This window comes from Orycteropus afer, unplaced genomic scaffold, assembly GCF_000298275.1.
Source record: "Orycteropus afer afer isolate SDZICR_OR568_19922 unplaced genomic scaffold, OryAfe1.0 scaffold00133, whole genome shotgun sequence".
Lineage (NCBI taxonomy): Eukaryota > Metazoa > Chordata > Mammalia > Tubulidentata > Orycteropodidae > Orycteropus > Orycteropus afer.
Genome location: NW_006921720.1, coordinates 760,764 through 781,353, shown reverse-complemented (window position 1 = coordinate 781,353; position 20,590 = coordinate 760,764). Strand labels below are relative to the sequence as shown.

Sequence of the window (20,590 nt, the reverse complement as noted above, 5' to 3'; positions counted from 1 at the left end):
CACTATGCTACCAGAGCTCCTTATCATCTATTGGACAATTTATATATACGTTTTTATTCTTTACTTGAATGATTATGAGAGAATAACATCGGAAAAACTGTCTCTAAAACAGCCTTTCTAGTTACAATATGGAAGCAATAACCAATCTCAAATTCTTTGGGACTTGTTATACTTTTCCTAGCAGGGAAAATCAAATATAGATACAATCTTCATAGATTATAATATATATACATTTATAGAAATCCTATAAAAGTGAGAATTGAATGGTACTGAGTCAAGGAAATATTATACCACTGCATATGATAGAATGAGGGAAAGAGCCCAGTTTCTTGGTACAAAGTTTCTCAAACTAAAGAGTACATTTTTCAATGTGACTTAATATCAAGGATCATAAATGAAGTACATAAAAGCAACGTTCAGCAAATGCAGAATATGCTCACCTGGGCAAAGAGCAATATTACAAGGCTTATGATGTGTTTCAGGTCCCTCACACGGCCTTCCTCCATATTGAGGAGGTGTGCATGACCTTGTTCTCGTTCTTTGGCCTCGACCACATGTAAATGAACATAAACTCCACGGTGACCACTCCTCCCAAACTCCATGTACTGTAATAAAGCAAACAAGCTTCAACAACAAAAGCAGAGATAAAGCCAACGATATTTTTTCTTTATATTAAGGGGAAAAAAAAGCTCAGCAAACAGACAAGTATGAGGATATTTTAAAAACACAATTAACATTCTTATTTGCCATAAAATGTAAAAATTAATTGGAAAATCCATTATACGAAGAGAAAAATGCATGTACTATTTCTGCAATTGAACACAATTATTCAGGTAATAACCAAAGTTTAAACTTTTATTTTCTTGAATGGAAATGTACTCCCTTCCCACATGGTAAAATAATCATGAATTATTTTTAAGTCAAATTAATATCAGCTAAGTTAGTACAGAAAATCTTCTGGTATTAAACTTGCATTTTAGTAGATAAGGGTCAACTTAAGTATTCCATAACCTGTAAAGTTTCAGGATTAATAAACTTAATGATTTCAGAAAATGAAAAAAAATATACATATATATCTAACAATTAAAGTAATATATTGGAAGGAAGGTTGGGCAATCTACTTCCGTAGTGATACTGCCTCGGAAACCCAAGGAGGGATCACTGAGTCAGGTCCGACTCGATGGCACTTACCAACAACAACAACAACATTGTAAAAAGATTTTTAACTTCATATTTAAGAAAATAAATGTGTTTTTTCCATTTAAATAATTTGGATGTTTAAAGTCACAGCCTCTATGACTAAGATGGCAATTTTAGATACTGATTATACATGTATAAGATCCTCCTCTTGTGCATGCTTTCTAAAAAGTGACAAATATGAATGTCTCTTTCTAATAGTCATGAAACCAGTAAGATACTATTCCTCTTTCAATTACTTGATGGAACTTAAAATCTTTCTAATAAACATGAATTTCTAAAGAAAATAAGTGATCTAAGATTTTGCCTAACATAACAATGGATGTACTTACTGCTACTTCAAATATGTCACCACCATGAATTCAAACGTCATCAGAAATACCAACATAATTTATGATCCTCCATACCAGTGACTGTGAATAAATATTGATATCTTTGAAAAAATCCATTAGGGTTAAAAGTTTAGATCTCTTCCTTTCATTGTCAAATCACCACACTCATCTTAATTCTTTAATATTGGGGACAATAAGTTAATACCCATATATATCCATTGCCCTCAAGTCTACTCCAACTCATAGCTGCCTTAAAGGACAGAGTGTAAATGTCCCATAGAGTTTCCAAGGCAGTGATCTTCATGGAAGCAGACTGTTACATCTTCGTTCCATGGAGTGGCTGGTGCCTTTGCACTGCCAACTTTTTGGTTTACAGCCAAGCACTGCATCCCCAGAGCTCCTTAAGTAAATAATACAATTAAAGAAAAGCCTGACAGAATGTGCTTTTTAGTTCAAAAGCTCTTATCTTGATGCTGAAGCTCTGATGTTACTAAAAGCTCATGAGTTTAGATATTTAATATGTGGCACCCACTAGTGAGTACGGGCAGTGAAAATTTATAGAAGAAAATGACCAAAAAAAAAAACCCAAACACTTTATATTCTTCTCAACATTGGTATGCAGGCAGAAGTTCATATAAAGTGGCAGAGGGATTAAGCATGTAAATATGGTATTTTTAGGAACACATTTCATGTATTTGTTGATCAAACTGTTAGGTTAAAACATAACTATGTTGTTGTTGTTGTTGTTATGTGCCATCGAGTCAGCCCCGACTCGTAGCGACCCCTCCTTGGGTTTCCAAGGCAGTATCACTACGGAAGTAGGATTGCCCAACCTTCCTTTCGAGGAGTGGCTGGTGGGTTTGAACCGCCAGCCGTCTGGTTAGCAGGCAAGTGTCTTAGCCACTATGCTACCAGAGCTCCCAACGGTATCATAATTGTGAGGTACCCTATTCTCCTCTATTTATGCTATTGAGTTGCCTGAAATGAGTTGTGAAAATATGTTCAAATATTGAAAAAAATAGCCAAATTTGAATAATATACAGTAAAAATTCTTCAAAATTACATGAAAACTTGTCAGTAAAAACATTTTAAATAATATATATATAAAAGAATAAGAGAAGGAAAGAAAGTACAGTATTTTACTTTTGCCAATAAATGTTTGAGAAAATCATGATTTTAAGCCAATTGTATCTGTTGGTATAAGAATAAATAGTAAGTCTATACTTAACTCTAAGGAAACTATCATATATATATGCATATATATGTATACATATATATGCATATATAAATCAATTATAACTAGATATTTTAAAAGTAATTTAAATGAATGCATTTTATGTGTTATACAATTTAATCATTTTATACATTTATTTCAACTTACCAAGATTATTTTAAAAAAAGCCCTTCCCCCATTTTCTTTTTGAAATGTTAATAATGCCACATAACATTCATATTCCTTGTTCTGCTTGTTCACTCTTCTATCAGACTCTGCTCCTTTATAAGCACTGCACAATCCCAGAAAAAAGTTTCTAAATTTGTTGATTTTTCTCTATTATTCTCAAAAATGTTGATTAACCTTCACAGCTCAGTTAAATTACGAACTGGAATCCTTTGTAAATTGATAAGTTACTTAATACTTTTTCCAGAATCTTTATGTTTTCATGGTGGAATTGCGTGACTCATTTATGTCATTTTAAAAAGCAAGAACACAAAAATTCCTTCTCATTAGGAATGTTTAATCCAACTAAACAAATATGAAATAGTTATTCTCATTTGAAAAGGGCTAAAAAAATATTATCAATTTATTTTAGTATTGAATTAGGAGGAAATTATAGCATACATCTTACAATTTTATAGATGCTATTCATAAGATTTATTTAAAAAATTAGGTACTTTCAGTTAAATGGCAAGTTGTTCTTTTATTTTTCAGTAAAATACGAAAATCTGTAAATTATTGTGTCCATTTGATAAGAAAATGTACTTAATAAAACTAAGAAATTAATTCAAATGAATCAATTTTAATAGTTTTGTGTTTTGGCTTAGATACTTTGTGCTGTTTAGAGATGATATAAAGAATACACAATGCACAAAAAATACTACTACCAGATTTTGAAATAAATATATTCAAATTCTCACATGATTTCAATTGGGCTGTATATAAAATAACTCTTTACAACAAGATATTATTCCTTAATAAATGAATAGATGTGAAAACTCACATTTACAAAAAGAATTCAAAATCATTCCTTAGTTTCTTCTAAAGAATTAAAATGTGTATAGAGTAGACCAGTGGTTCTCAATGTGCAGTAATTTTGTCCTCCAGGGGACAATTGGCAATGTCACAACAAGGGGGTGGAGTGTAGTGGAGGGAGGTGTGCTACTGGCATCTAGTGGGCAGAAACCAAGGATGTGGCTAAACATGCAATAATGCACAGAACATCCCCTGACAACACTTATTTAGGCCAAAATGGAAATAATGGTGAAGTTGAGAAACCTTGAATGCAGACTATCAAACCAGTAGTCAGAAACCAAGAAAATAAATATAAAATTTACTGTTGTTGTTGTTACTTGCCCTCGAGTCGGACCTGACTCTTAGCGACCCTTCCTTGGGATTTGGAGACAGTATCACTACGGAAGTAGATTGCCCAAGGGTCCTTCCGAGGAGTGGCTGGTGGGTTTGAACCGCCAGCCTTCTGGTTAGCAGTCAAGGCCTTAGGCACTACACTGCCAGAGCTCCACAATTTACTGTAGTTCTCTACTTCTCTCAATTTCCTTTCTGTGTATCCTCATCATTTTTCTACTCTGAGTAGTAAGAGCTATTGAGGAGAGTATAATGTCAAAGCATCAGGTTTGAAAAAGACTGAATATCTTATGACCCTATTAGAAGTAACATATTATTATATAATTTAATTTTTTAAAAAACTTCTTTTAAAATTTGAAAAGTATGGGTAAAAGGTAACTAAAGTTTAAGAGTATTAATTAGCCTTTTAAAGTTCAAATAAATATAAGCTTGAATTCTAGCATTCCACATAATTTGTATAAAATGATTTTAATATTCCATTCATCCTTCTTGTATCATTTTCACTAATTAAATGACAACTACATAGGAGTATCCACCTGGTGACAAGTTGGTTATTAATTTCTATGCTAATTTTCTTCTCAGGAATTTAAAGTATTATTTTAGAAAGACATTTACACTGTCAAAATACTATTTATTTATTTAAATGTATTTTCTGTCGCTGTTTTCAGGGTATCTTAGATTAGAAAGAAAGATGCATGGTAAATAACTAAAAAAATATATTGAAGCCTAATATTTCATAGCAAATAAGCATATGAAAGTAATCTTAATGTTCCATAGTGGGATAAATATTCTACATTGAAATTACTAAATTATAAAATGCTCTTTATGTTTACACAATTAAAAAGGAATCTATAAAACAATTCTTTATTCTCTTTAATTCAATAACCTACACTATAACAAGAATTAAAAGATTGTTTTATTTACAGTAATATTTAACCAAATCTTGAAAGACCAAAACTACATGTATATTAAGGTGAAGAGAAACTAATAATTATTATATACTTGTTTAGTAAGTATAAGGATAGGAAGTTCGAGAAACTGAGAAAGCACTTTAAAGTTATAGAATATTATTCAACTTTCTTGATAAAAGACAGAGAGAGAAAGGGAGAATCCGGCAATTAAAATTAAATGCTCTGTTACAGATGCTGTCAAGGCTCAGTGAGGGTATAAGCAGTGATGTCTGGCAGAGGATGATCTGCACATGTCAGCCCTGTGATTGTGCATAACCAGTGCCCGGAGAGTAAGCTCTGAATGCAGAATTGTGGAGAACACTAGCAGCAAAGGAGAGTCCCATTAGACTTTATCTTGAATATACTGAAAGGATCTTGACGATTCAAATAGGTGCTCACAAGATTAATTTTTAGACCTAGTACAGCTTAATTCTTTATTGACACTGTTTTCATTGCCAAGAGTAGGGAATCTGACCCTTACGCAACCATTGTAAGCAATGTAAATTGGGGCCAACTATAATTATTCACCTAGACACCTCACTCTCCTCAATCTAATCTATAACCCATTTGCCTTTGTTGTCTAAAGATTTCATTTCTAAAATTCTCAATTCCTTACTTTTCTACATTTTACTTCTACTGCCTAAAATACCAAGTATCTGTTCTATGATCCCTGGTCATTTGTTTTTTTCATTGTTGCCTGCCTTGTCTTCTCCCTTCCGTGAACTCCTTAATCATCTTTTTTGTTCCAAATCTTCATTTTTCAATTCATGTTCTTTCTTATCTAGTCTGATCCCCACTGGTTTTCTTTGTTTTCAGTGGCATTTCTTGTTTGTTTCCTGTTAATGTGGTCTTTCCTTCTTCATAGAGTAGCTTTCCACTCCATTTAGCCTTTAATTCCGCTACCATCCACAGCTTTGTTCCCACCTAATTCTGTTATAAATGAATCTCCAATCTTAATGTATCATTCCTTCTCCCCACCACTTCCTTTACCTTTTATTCCCTCCAGTCTGTCTTTTAATGGGTCTCCCTTAGCTATTATGCTGGAGAATTGGAATTATCCAATCCCTTCCTCCAGGCCCCACTTTCTGCTTTTGCCTTTAAATGCAGAACCAGCCATCTCTGGACAGGGAACTCACCAGGAAACTTTTAAACCCAATTTAGTGTCTGAAAGGCTGCTGCAGTTACTCCTACTCATTATGCCCACCCTCCTGTGAATACCACTAGACAGAATTTGAATGCACATCCAATGTCAACTGCAGTGAGCAATAAGTTTACAGACATCCATCCACCAAATGTTTGGACAAAACATAAACCTGGAAATTCACAGCATCATTTGCTTTGTATGGAATTCTTAAAAGAAAGGTCAGATTTATTTTAGTACTTATTTTTACAAGAAAGTCCATGGTTTGAGAGGGAGAAAGGCCTTAAATATGCAAGTGTGCACCAACTGAAAGAAAATTTTGATAGAGCATGGAAAATGTCACCCTAAGTGGGCAAGCATTTATGCTGTGCTCTAATTAACACTACAGATTTTGTTTTTAAATGGTACAAAACCAGCAAATGCCTTAAAGACTATATCAACCACTGCTTTAAACAATGGACACAAATCACATTTTCAGTGGCAAATTATGCTAGCAAATTACACATTATTTTTAAATCGTAAAATTAGACATGTTTTCCCATTTAAAATACAGGAAAGATATTTCAACCCTAAATATTATTAGAAGCAGATACAGAAATTTGAAGCTGATACTTGTGGGGGAGGGGGAAAAGGGGTGACTTATGTAATTTCTTGACTGCTCTGAAAGCAGAAATGATCACATGCATAATAAAATTTCACAGTTGAATAAGAGTTACACTTATCAGTCTAATTAAAATGCCTATATCCAGTTCATATGAAAATAACAAATTGTTCCAAATGCGTAGCATGACACAATTCAATAACATCCACAGTTGTAGTTGCTGCTAACACTACCTGGACAGAGGGCAGTGTTATTGCAAACCCTTGATTCTCTTAATGGGCCGCTGCAGTGTGTCCCGTAAGGTGATACACAAGTTCTGGTTCGCACCTGCGACCCTTGACCACAAGTAACTGAGCATGAGCTCCACTGGGACCACTCTTCCACACCAGATTCACCTGTGTGCAAGACAACAAATAAATATGAAATACTTCCTTGAAAATTCATATAGAAAACATTGCATTAATCTGACATTATGACATGCAAGAAAAATTTAATGTAAAAATGTGACAGTACATCAAAAGGTACAAGATAACACTTCAAAGAAAAAGAAATTTAAAGACAGGATGTGTATAATGCTGATGCAGGGGCTGTGTTTGCTATAATCTTGTTAGCAAAGCTGCTGTTAGAAAATTCTACTGTGCTATGGACACTACAAAGGACTAGTCAGCATTTTTCAACAAGTGTAATTTTTGAAGCAATTCTCTTTAAGCCAATCTAAGGCTCTGCACTATGATGGCAGAGGAAGCAAAATGTATTACTAAGCTTACTCTGTGACTTTCGTGACCAGGAATATATTGGTGTGTTCTTCCTCAGTTTTTTACTGCAGACCCTCTTTCTAATGCTGGGGCAAATGGACCTTTGGGAGTTTAAGCACATCTAATTTTCCCTGTGTCGAACACTGACATTCATTTAGAATTTATGCTAAATGTAATTCCTACTTTTTCATCCTAAGATAGCTATTTATTTTGTGGTAATTTATGATTTTCCCTATGACCTAGAATGGAGAAGTCATTTTTACTTGAAATGGAGAAAAATTCTTCTAAGATTTCCACACATTGAATATGAAACTAAAAGTTACACAGAAATAGGGTTGTAAAAAGCCAATGAATATCTGAATTCATTAATTTTCTTGAACTAAGCATCACATTAAAACTATGCCTAATTTCTATTATTATCTAAAGTCCTGTCACAAGGAACCTTAAAGGCAAGAGTTCCCAAGAACATCACAGGGGGCTTCAAATTCTGTTCTGGCAGTGGGCTCAGAATACATGTTTTGAATTGATTTCAGAATGTGCAGTTACTAGCAGTGACGTTTAAGTTAATCACTTAATTATTGAAAAACTGTATAAGTAAGGTATTTCTGAGAATTTTGTATCACTGATTACATAAAGGAAAAATTTGACTATATTTTATAGATCTGATTTAGAATTAGCCTTGGGAATATAATTTAAAGGGAATGATACGGTAATCCATTTGTCTGCCTTTTTTTGTGGTGGTTAGTAAATGCCTTGTAGTGCTACTCAAGGCACCTGGTCCACAAACTGGTGGTTATTGGTGCTCCAAGACAGAAGGAACTTCCACCAAAATGTAACTTAGCACACTAATTTTATCACTGAGAAATTCTTGCTTGAAAAAAAAAGTCAGCTGAAATAAATCATCTGCTTGATGGAGAAATTTATTTAATATTCTGACATAAGTTCATTATTTCTCTGAGGGTCCATAGTAACCTGTTGGCTGACAGCTACTAAGCATCTGACCACACTTTCAGTAGCACCACTTTATAAAGCATTTACTCTTATATTGGTTTGCAATACTCACCCAGAGATACAGATGATAATGCATTTATAAGTGGATATATACCATAAGGCTTCAAACAATGGTAATTGGGATAACATATTACATTAAATAAAATTGTTTTTCTGCGTTGTGATCAGGGTTTTTAATGCACACCCTTGCTAATTTCAGTATTTATTTGTCTTCATAAATACATAACTTTAATTTCATAAAAATACTTTTGGATGACTATTTGAACAAAATTTAAATCATGCCAAATGTAAAGAATACTCTCTGAAGATTGAACATCACTATTCTACAAACCAAATTATTTGGCAATGATTAAAAATATCCACATGTATATATATGTGTGTGTGTGTATATATATATATATATATATACACACACATATATATACACATATATATTTAGCAGTGAAAAATATAAGCTTAAAGTTAGTAAAAATATATTTTTTTCTTATCATCTTCCAACCTGTGTTCGTGATTAGATTAAGTAGAAACATTATGGTTGTATGTTATTAATTAAGAACCAGCAAATAATGAAGAATATGAGTTCGACAATCAGTTAAATGTTAAAGGTTCTGAATAAAATTAATTATGTTTGGACACAATAACAGTCCTTATTTTATCCATGCATTGCTATGATGTCAGGAAAAGAACATTTTAATTAAATTGAGCAAGAAGTCAGGATCAAGAATTACTTTTAAATGTATTTTTCTGCAAATTTTTAAAAAATTTATTTAAAAAATCAGGTTGTTTCTGAATGTATGAACACATTGCATCCTTCTGAATGTTGAATGTCTCTTGCTTCTGGATGATGAAGGGACTGTGCATTCATCAATGCAATGTAATAATGTTGAACCAGCTAAGCAGTGGTGTCCAGATCATGACAGGTTGATAACAAACGGTCAAAATTGGCCTTCATTACTCTCCCTCAAACTGAGGGTCCATTTCACTGATTATAAAAAAAAAAAATAATAAACATATGCTAGCTTTCAAATTTTGAATCAAATTTTGCCACTAAAATGCTGGTCTGCCTACCCAAATGATCTTGTTATAGATCAAATACTAAAATTTTGAGTAACATTTCCACAAATTACTTACTATTTTCATGCTGCCACATCCTCATTCCTAAAAAAATGTGAAGACAATTCTAGTTGAGCACATGGATCATTGCGAGAAACAGCTATTATACTTTATAAAAATCTTTTAAAAAAACTTAATGACATTTTAAAAAATAAAGTATAATGCAAAGTGCACTATTTTAAATATACGTATCTTGAGAGATGGCACAAACTAATCTGGTACTTTCACTTGTTACTGAGAAGGTATATTAAAGATCATGCAGAAGATTTCAGTGTCTAAGGCACTGTTAAGGTTCTTATCCTGGCACAGAAAAAGAAAAAAGAAAGTAAAGAGGAAAATCATATAATTAAAACCAGAGGCCTGGGCTTGATGGAAACCTACTTAATATTAGGTCTGTGACCTTGGGAAAGCAACTTATTTCTCTGAATTACTTCAATATCAAGTAATATTTCTATCTCAAATTTTATTTGAGTGAGTTAAATGAGATAATGTATGACAGTGCATTTTAAATGATAAACAAATTATTATCACAGGATTTTGCTGGTATGTTAAAATCATGAATTTAGAAACATACTTTAAATTTTATTTTTCCATTTTAGATACATGCTACATCTTCCCAATGTAAAGTGTTTTTTCCACTGTAACAAAAGACTATTTCTAAACATATTTACAAAATCACTTGCTGACTATGATGATAAAAAATCACTAAATGTCAGATGTCTTAAGCCATGTTAGGGTAATTTAATTTTTATCTATCTATATAATTTATATCTATCTATCTGTCTGTATCTATTATTTCATTTCTCTTGAGCATAAATGCAGATTGTGTCCTAGGTTATAGAACAGAATTTATCTCAATCATTGGATTGACCATGAATAACTATCAAACTATTTGATAAAGTAACGCTCCTTAGTCAGATATTATTCTATTTTTTTAAAAAATTTTTGTTCATTTTATCACTTTATAGTAGCCTTTTTTTTTTTTTTTTTTTTTTTTTTTTTAATCATATTGATTGATGAGACCTGGCTTCTTCTTATTTTGAGTGATTCTTAATTTACAAAATATGATAGTTTTCCTTTTTAGTTCCAATATAAAAATAGTATGTTTCATTTTATTATTTAATTTTACCTCTTAGATTACACTTTGTTCTCAAATGAATGCTAGCAAATGTTTATACTTGTTTATACATAACAGCCATTTCTTGGTTTGAAAGAACAGTCCAAAGAAAAGTTTTAGAAATTAAACTTAATTTAAAAAAAAAATTACAGTGCGACAATTGTATGTATTCAGATTAACTACCTTAACATCTAAAGAAAATATTGAAGCAAAAAAATTTCTTTTAGCTTTAAAACTGCTTAGTGTCTCCTTTCATTAACTATTCATGTTATTCTTAAAATTATAGATTTTTAAAACTATTCAAAATAATGCAGTTTTCAAAACTTGTATAAGTATTGTAGCAATTTAATTTATAAATAAGGATTAATACTTGTATTTATATTTACTTACATTATCTTTGGTTTAAAATGAAATTAAAAAAATGTTTATTACTCATCAATCCATGTATCCAATCAAGATTTTCAGAACTTTAATTTAGATGTTCATTTTCTTTTTCTGAATTACTGTTAAAAATATGAAGAAATGGTTTTAAGCTCCTCATGGTTTTATTTATTTATTTACTTCATCTATACTTTTTAAGCTCTAGTGGCACAGTTGTTAAGGCATTGAACTGCTAACCAAAAGGTCAGAGGTTTGAACCCACCAGCCAGCTCCACAGGAGAAAGATGAGGTGGTCTGCTCCTGTAAAGATTATGGCCTTGAAATCCCTATGGAATGGTTCTACTTTGTCCTATAGGGTGGCTACGAGTTGGAATTGACTTGTTGAAAGTGAGTTTGGTTTTGGTTTTTGGTTTTAAGTTCTAGTGGTATAGTGCCTAAGGCATATATATGACTGCTAACTAGAAGGCTGGTGGTTAAAATCTACCAGCCACTCCTGGGAAGGAAGATTTGACAATCTACTTCTACAGTGATACTGCCTCAGAAACCCAAGAAGGGGTTACTATGAGTAGGATCTGACTTGACGCAGTGAATTTGTTTTTTTCTGGTTATTTTACCAAATCATGCATTACTCTCTCTCTCTCCATATGTTAGATATAAAACAATACCTGTAAAAGAAAGAGAAGAACAGAGATGGAGAAATTAATAATTTCTCATTAAGAAAGTACAATATTCCTTCTGATTTAAATTTAAATCAGGAAAGGGTTGTGTCTGAAAATAGTGTTTGTGAATTTTATTGTTAACTATAACAGACAAATCCAAAAACTGAACGTATAAAAATTTGTGGCCAAATTGTGAAATATTTATACAAAATCTAATTTCATATACATTTTTGGAAAGCTAAAACTATGGCTCTCTATTTTATTTCCACCCAGCCCTAATATATAGGAACTGCAGTTAACCAGTGCCTGCCATCTGTTTTGCACAGTGGAAGGGAGAGTATCTTCTCTATTCCTGTAGAAATATTGCAAAGTGATGGCACCGGAAGGTGTTGAGGAAGGAGTCAGTCCATGCTTCTACATCCCCTAATCTCTAGTCAGTGATTGAGACTTTTTTCTACCTGTTAAGGAGAAGAGTACATTTAGAAATTTGCCTGGCCCTAGTATTGCATTTTTGGACATGTTCAAGCAAATAAAAATATAAACCATTTTTTCCTAAATAAGAAGGCACAACAAAAGCAATACAGATAAACATTTTTTTTTCCTCAATTCTAGATTTGACTGCATCCCATACCCTAAAAAGCTAAAAATATGTGCTTATTGTAAAATTTATTCTAAACATCCTTTCTCATCTGAGCATTCTAATTTTGACTTAATCGAAACTAATGTATTAAAATCTACTACTCACCCATTACCAAGAACATAATTCATTAAGAGCATTTGCATTTTTAAATTGTAGATTTAGATCTATAGTATTCTAAGAACATTTGAACTGAAGGAAGTAATTCATTCTTTGATGGTATTTCATCATAGTCATTCTGATCATGTACTTCAAACTTCTGTATCAATGGTAAAACAAATCATCTAGATTGCAATATATAAAACTTTTAAAGACATAGATGATATTGTTAGTTTTCAATTTCCCAAAATAAAGGTGACAGCTGCAAATGATCACAACACAGTTTAAACATTTTTTTTTTTTTTTCATCTAACGATGTGCCACATGCAATATAAGTAGATGAAATCATAGCCCATTTACTATGATTGGCCAAAACATTTATTGTATTTCTTTGTTCAAACTCTATAACTAAATGTGTGGGCATAAATTGTATACATTCAGAATAAGTATACTATACACACACGCACACATACATACACATACTGGGACACTTATAAATAAATAAATGAATAATGTATAATTTTAAATTCTATAAATCAGAAAGTCATGTTTGTTGATATTTTATTATTTGGAGTGTTTTATAGCTTACAAATAAAGATTGTCAATTTTTGCTATTTGGCTTATATAACAAAACTCTCTTTACAACTCAAGCATATTGAGTGCTTAAATACATGTCAACTAATTTATATACAGTTTAACAATTAATATTCATATATGAGGAATGAAATTTAAAAAGTATTAAAAATACTAAATTTTGTTAAATTCATCATCCAAGGTCCTATTTAAGATTCTAAATCTGGAAAGTCCTATCTCAATCAATTATTGACAAAATAATTTTTTTATTTTCTTTAAAAGTTTAATGATACATTTTAAATAGTTAAGTAACATAAATTAAAGATAATGTGTAAATCTTAGATGTCTCAGACTGAAAGCAAAATAATTCACACTACATAATGTTTGTGCACTTTTCAATTCACAGCTACTTTATTTATGGACTTTAACTGGTGACCAAAATAAAAATGGCTCAAAAAAATATCAGCTCCAAAAACTGACAAATGGGCAGCAAAAGATTATGAAAACATGCAGTGGTTTCATTAAATTAACAACAATAGATAGTAAAATGTAACTAACGTATTACCAGTTTGTGCCATAAATTTAGCAGCATCAGCTTGCTCCTGAGGGACCCTTTTTTCATGAACAGATCGAGGTCGCTGACTTTTAATTGTATGATCTCCCATCATTCCAAATTCTAAAGACAGAATAAAGGTATATGAAAGCTTGTGTGTAGACATTTCTCACAAATTACATTACTGACTCATGCAATATGTTCCTACACATACCTAGAGGTTATCCATTAAATTCACAGTTTCTAAATTTGCTAGGCTGATCTGTTTGGAATATCTTTAAACTCAAGTCAGAAAACCTATAAACATGAACAAGGTTTCAAAAAACAATATTAACAGTCAATGAAATGACACATTAGGTTTTAAGTCAGTTCAATTAACAGATATATTGTACTCTTTTCTGATAATGTTTTAAAGCCATACATCAGAAAAAAATACAACCACAGTGTTAACTGCTATTTTTCAGAGATGGAATCCTGACTAACTGACAGCTGCTTCTTTGTTGAATACTAAGCACCCCATACACTTTTTCAACACTTTTCCTGAGGAATGAGGAATCCAATCCCTTAGCTTTCCTGAGTTAAACATTCACTTAATGGACCAAGTTCCCCAGAGTGTCATCAAAGGCTCATGAAAAAATGGTCACCATAGTAACCCCTATTCTCTCATGCCCTGCCCCAAGATAATTCCTCACAGTTTTTCTAACTATAAGAGATAATTTTCCCTTTTAAAGGTAAGGTGTATTTAACTTTTAAAGGTAAGTTGCGTGACTCTGGTTTCAATTTGGGCTTTGCTCTGAGGGAAATGGGTGAGGGAAAAAATGGTAAAATAGACAAAAGAAGGTGTTCTAGTAAATATATTTTGAAAAATTCATATGTCTAGAATTCTGCAAAGGTGTAATGAAAACTCTCAAACAATTTAAAAAAACCCAAAGTCTAATGTATGAAATAGTTGTTGGTCTGCCTCATAGGAGTGGAGATAGTAAAAAGGAATTTCTGAGGGGCAAGCTATGGTGGTGCTCTGTACTACATCAAGAAAATGATTGGGCCCTTAAGACCATGTCTTTTATGCATGATGGAAATGCTTAGGTAAAACATATCCCAGTGATAGTGCACACACAGCACCAGAGCTATTATATCTCTAATGTGGGAATGGATAATTTCACCGGTTTACTACTTAACCTTTTTTAAATCAATTTTTAAATAATGTTCTTCTAAATAATGTCTTACTTTTTACAAGTAAGTAATGTGTTTTTGTAAGCACTAATCCCACCCAACAATATCACCTTGCACTAGTTTTTGTTCTTCCTGGCAAATTCCCACATAAAAAAAAATAAAGTATGTGATTTGAAAGACTGACTTGAAAGAAATACCTTTCAGATGTTATACCCAAGTAAACATCTTCTGAGAAATTTAAGAAATCAAAATGATTGTTTGTTTATGTAAACTTAGATAAAATTCAAGGTGTGAAATGGAAATTTTCATAAAATAGCTTGTAAAATGTTTCACTAATTTCCATAACTGTAAATAGTCCTTCATTCCTTTATATATGTACAATATATATTACCTAAAATATATTAAGCATTTAATTACATGTAATTTAATGACTTTAGAAATCAATTGTTTACAAAATTTACATCTAGACTCTTATACACTATCCATTATTTTAAAATGTTATATATAAATAATTTTTTCTGGATCCAAAAAACAAAATAAATTTAGTAGTAACTTTTTATTAATAGTATGCTTCGCCTTGTCCTCTTGAATTTATAATTTAAATTGTGGTATATATGTGTTGTTTGTGTGTATGTCTATAGGTCATTAAACATCAGAGCACATGTTTACCTAAATCATTTGTGGGGCTCTGAAGCTCGCAGCAAGGTATTTTTGACAATGGATGCCCTCTTCAAAATTAGTCCATGCTTACAACTTCTTAGTATATAACAACATAACCTGTTCTCCTAGAAGAATAGTATCTCAATAGCAACATGATAATCTGCAATCTGTCTTCTAACAAAAAAAGATAATTTATATAGGAAGGAGCTCTGGTAGCGTAGTGCCTAAGGCACTTGATTGTTTACCAGAAGCCTGGCGGTTCAAACCCACTCCTTGAAAGGAAGGTTGGGCAATCTACCTCCGCAGTGATACAGCCTCAGAAACCCAACGAGGGGTCGCTATGAGTTGGGTCCAACTCCACTGCACATAACAACAACAAATGATCCTAGAAATTTGGTATCTGAGTATGTCTATGGACACTGCTAAAATAATTTTAGAATGCCATTTTGTATTTTAGTGTTTTCTTAATCTTAAAAGCAAATAAAGTTTTTATTTTAAAAAACAGACATAAGAATTTGAGAAACCATTTAAATTTTAGTTGGAATGTGATTTATATGCCTTAAAAATTTATTTGATTCAAATTAAATTTCAATATTCTCCACTGCATTGTTCTATTTATCATCAATAATCAATGTTATATGAGCATTAATGCTGGTATTTTATCATGGTCCACGGTATTTAAGATACAAAATACTTTGATAATTTATAGACTTGGTTATATAATTCATATAAGAGTAAATCTTTTAAATTAAGTTGTTGATTATTTTCAAAATAATTATCAGAAAAATTATTTTAAAATAATGGCCATTCATATAATACCCGGATATAACTAATTCCCTGGAAGATAGGAGACATAATAATAATTCATTTTTCTTTTTCTCAGGTGGAAAAATAACACTATGGTGGTATTTTTTTTTAATATTTCACACCTAATGAAGAGCAGCACAATTTAAATTTATAAGCAAAACACATCAGCTATTATAAAATCGAGTTTCTTTATGTATTTGCTAAGTGTCTGAAAATAAAAATCTATTTTTTTCAGAGTTGTCAAAAATGCTAAGATTTAATAACAAGTGCTGTGGCTCTATCTATATGTAACAATGAGATATTTTCAAAATATTTATGTTCTCCTTCAAGATGATTATTTTCTTTATCTCTAATTAAAATATAGGCCAATTGTATTATCAAAACTTAGAAGGAAAAAAAAACAACTATTATTACTTTTGCTATTGTTTTCTTATGTGGTAAATGTGAGTTGAGGTAAAACTTTAAGGATGTTATACCCTCTAAATAATGTAACTTCTTAATGGGTGGTTGAGTCAAATTCAAACGATTTTGAGATTGGCAGAGATAATATATTACATTAGTTACACGAGAAAAACAGTATAGCCAAATAAAAAGATGATCTGCTTTGGTGAAAGCAAATGGAAACAAAGTTATGGATCATGTACAGCATAATTTTATATATGTACATATGGTAGATGGCTAATGAAATACAAGGTTATTTCCTATATATTATATTGGTGGCATAAATGAAGTGGTGGGTAACTAATACATCCATGTATAAAACCCAAATGATTACAGATGATTTCCATGTTTAGGCACATTTTCTTAGGCACTCTTTGATTGCACTTCTTGCTAAAAAGCTCATGCAGTCAAATACAGAGTTTTCCTGAAAAGCTACTGCCTTAAATACAGATGGTTTTATGTCTTCCCTCATCCAGGAATATATAAGTAGATTACTGAAAAACAGACTTGAAACCTGACTTTTGATAGTAAATTGTCAGTTAATGAAGTTTTTGTGTGGAAATCAAGGGTTAAAATGAGATGGAATTGAAATCATCAAAAGTTAAGATGCATATACATGTTCATTTATTATTTTATCATGTTTGTCAGTGTATAGACAAGCAGACCACCAGATTAGTAGATAACAGTTAACAGTTAATTAAAGATCTTGCAATATAATTATGATGTAATAATACTCTTAGCTAACTTTCCATTGCATTTCCATGGATGCTACCCTGGTCCAGGGCATCACTGTCTCTCAAAAAAACACTCTCTGTAGTTATACTGAACTATTTGTCATGGAAATGGTCAAGCCTCTGTACCCTTTCTCATCTTTACCTTCACCTGAAACATCTGCTCTTACAGCCATGCCTGCAACTAAAACCCCCTTTCAACCGTAATTATAATGGTCCCACCCTAATGAACTATTTCATCAACCAATCAGATGTGGCCTCTGCCTCCCTTAACTTCTACTTTATTTTCTATCAGTAATAGGGTTTCATTTTAATTATTAGATTAAGTTTCTTATTTCTTTGATTAGATTAAAAATTTTTAAGGGAAAAGAAGTATCTTAGGAGTCTTAAACTCACCACCTGCTTTGCATGTCCCTGGGGTTTGATACTTATTTATTGAAGAAATACATTTCATGTTAAAAAATATTCCTCCAAAATGAAAGTTTCTAGATGTCTAGAGCCAGGCCTTTAATATGCTCCCTGAACAGCTTGATAAAGAAAACAAAATTTGTATTGACTCACTTGAAGTTTAATTATGTATGATTACAATGGTCAATATTTTTGCTATCAGTGAGGTTTGTTGTCTGTAAATATATTATTGAAATAAAACCTTATTTATAATTTAAATAAGACCTCACTACCCAAAAACAAAGTCTTATTTTTTCAATAAACATTTATTAAGTACTTAATATAAGTTTGGGTGACATAAGTTACAAAGATGAGTAAGAAATGCTGTCTGATATTTTACAGCTCACAGTTCAAGGAAAACCATTAATTATTTGACTGCTAACCAGAAGATTTGTGGTTCAAACCCACCAGCCACTCTTCAGAAGGAAGATTGGGCAATCTACTTCCATAGAGATACCACCTTGGAAACCCAAGGAGGGGTCACTATGAATTGAATTGACTCGACAGCAGTTAGTTTGTTTTTTTTTGGTTTTTAGATCCTTTGAAATATATAAAATGACTTATTTTAATAAAAATGTAATTACACTACACTTGAGATCCACTTTTTTATATTAACTACCTTAATACTAAAACTTGGTGCTCTCAGGTAAATTCCAACTCATTGCAACCCCATATTTTGAAGGATAGAACTGTGCTCCCTAGGGTTTTCATGAATGTGACTTTTTGGAAGTAGATCACTAGATCTTTCTTTTAAGATGCCTTTGAGTGGGTTTTGAACTGCCAACCATTTGGTTAGTAGCTAGGCACTTAACCTTTTGTGCCACCCTGGGACTCCAGAAATAATAGAATACCCTTAATTGCAGTAACTTACTAATATGAGAGAGAACATATATTTTTAAAATTTGAAATAACATCTCATTTTCATAACCTATTAAAGAAAGAATATGTAATGCATGACATATTAGCAGAAGAAAGATTCCATCATTTGGCTGGATTATGATGGGGTAGAAAAGTAAATTCTATTAGGAAGCAACCAGATATTTTCTGAAATAAGATTATTAGATTTAATGCATTTTAAGTTCATATTTAGACATGAGTAAAAGTTACTGAATTTGTTCATTTATTTTTACATTTACTGGAAAGAGAGTTGGCATAACAATTTTGTATAAATTCAGTTTTCTTCCCCCTGCACAATATAATTGGGAGATATATTGGTTGGGTGTACCAATGGAAACTCCTTCTGGTCCCCTGATGTTAAAGAGACCTAAACAAGTCCATTCCATTCACTCGAATTGTGATGAATTTAATGATGGGAAGTTCTACCTAGCAGCAGTTGAAGCAGAGGCTCAGCTAGTTGATGAAGACAGGGACTGATAAGGGAATCAGGGTCTTCTAGCTCAGATCCCAATAGAGGACCCAAGGCCATATGTACATGTGTGAGTAAATTGGCTTGGGGGGGAAGAGATCTTTTTGGGGATCCTGGACATAGGAACCCAATGTACTGTCATCCTAAAACCTGTCAATGGAATTCTGAAGGGGCCCAAGGTCAGACTTGGGAGATATGGGGATGCAACTGTATTGATGGGACTAATGTGAAAGTTTGGGTGAAACATGGAAGATTTAAATAGATGCTGTATGAAATAGTTGCATCTTACTTACCTGAATATAATATTGGTATGGATATTATATTTAATTGGAGAATACTTCCTCTACCTGATATTGCAAAACTGTAGGTGTATAAGTTTGTCCTTAGAAGAGTATATTGATTGGGTATGCTAAATGGGAACAATTAGAATTGCCCACACCCATTCAGGTTGTTAACTTCAAACAGTGTATGATACCTGGTAGACAAAAGCAAATGAATGCTTTGATTAAAGACATGCTGAAGGCTGCAGTACTGATGGCAACAAATTCTGTGTATAACAGCCTTATATAGCCCATGAAAAACACAGATGGCTCATGGAGGCTGACAGTAGACTATCAAGGTCTAAATAAAATAGTGCCACCAGTGGCTTCAGCTGTTCCAGACATGGTATCAATAGTGCAGAAAATATAGTCTAAAAGACAGTAGCACTCAGTGATTGATCTTGCAAATGCCTTTTTCTCCATCCCAATCTCAGAAAAGAATCTACCGCATTTGCTTTCACATGAGAAGACTCTCTGTTTTGGTAACCTCTGTGCTCTGTAACAGAAAATATCACAAGTATGATGGCTTTAACAAACAGGAATTTATTCTTTTACAGTTTGGAGGCTTTAAGTCCAAGTTCAAAATGCCAGGCTCGAGGGCCTGGGAGAAAGCCCCTCAACCTTGGGCTTCAGTTCTGCCTCCTGCTCCTGGCCCACTGAAGCTGGAGGCATTTCTTCACTCAGACAGCTGCTAGCTGCTAAGACTGACAAGTAAAAAGGCACAGTCCCAATGTTACCAAACAACATGGCAGGCTACTAATTCAAGTCCAGATGAAGTCCCAAAATAGGCATGGCATGGCAGGCTGTTGAACAACAACTTGGCTACATGCAGGGTTCAAGCATGCCAAAAGGCTAGAGACCATTTCCAAAGCTGTTTCTTATATATGGGAAGCAGACCACATCCCTAAAGCAGTTACTCAGATGCTCCAACATGGAGTTAATTAC

At 32.4% G+C, this 20,590-nt stretch overlaps 1 protein-coding gene across 1 annotated transcript in view; it reads right to left on the bottom strand.

Moving 5' to 3' along the window:
• Positions 1–20,590, bottom strand: part of ADGRB3 (adhesion G protein-coupled receptor B3) — a 1,013,812-nt gene that overhangs the window by 634,104 nt on the left and 359,118 nt on the right. The window contains exons 2-4 of the mRNA XM_007945182.1: positions 13,713–13,823; positions 7,036–7,197; positions 441–605 (exon numbers count right to left, since the gene is read on the bottom strand). Of these exons, the coding sequence (XP_007943373.1) occupies positions 441–605; positions 7,036–7,197; positions 13,713–13,823 (438 nt within the window). The remainder of the gene's footprint in view (positions 1–440; positions 606–7,035; positions 7,198–13,712; positions 13,824–20,590) is intronic.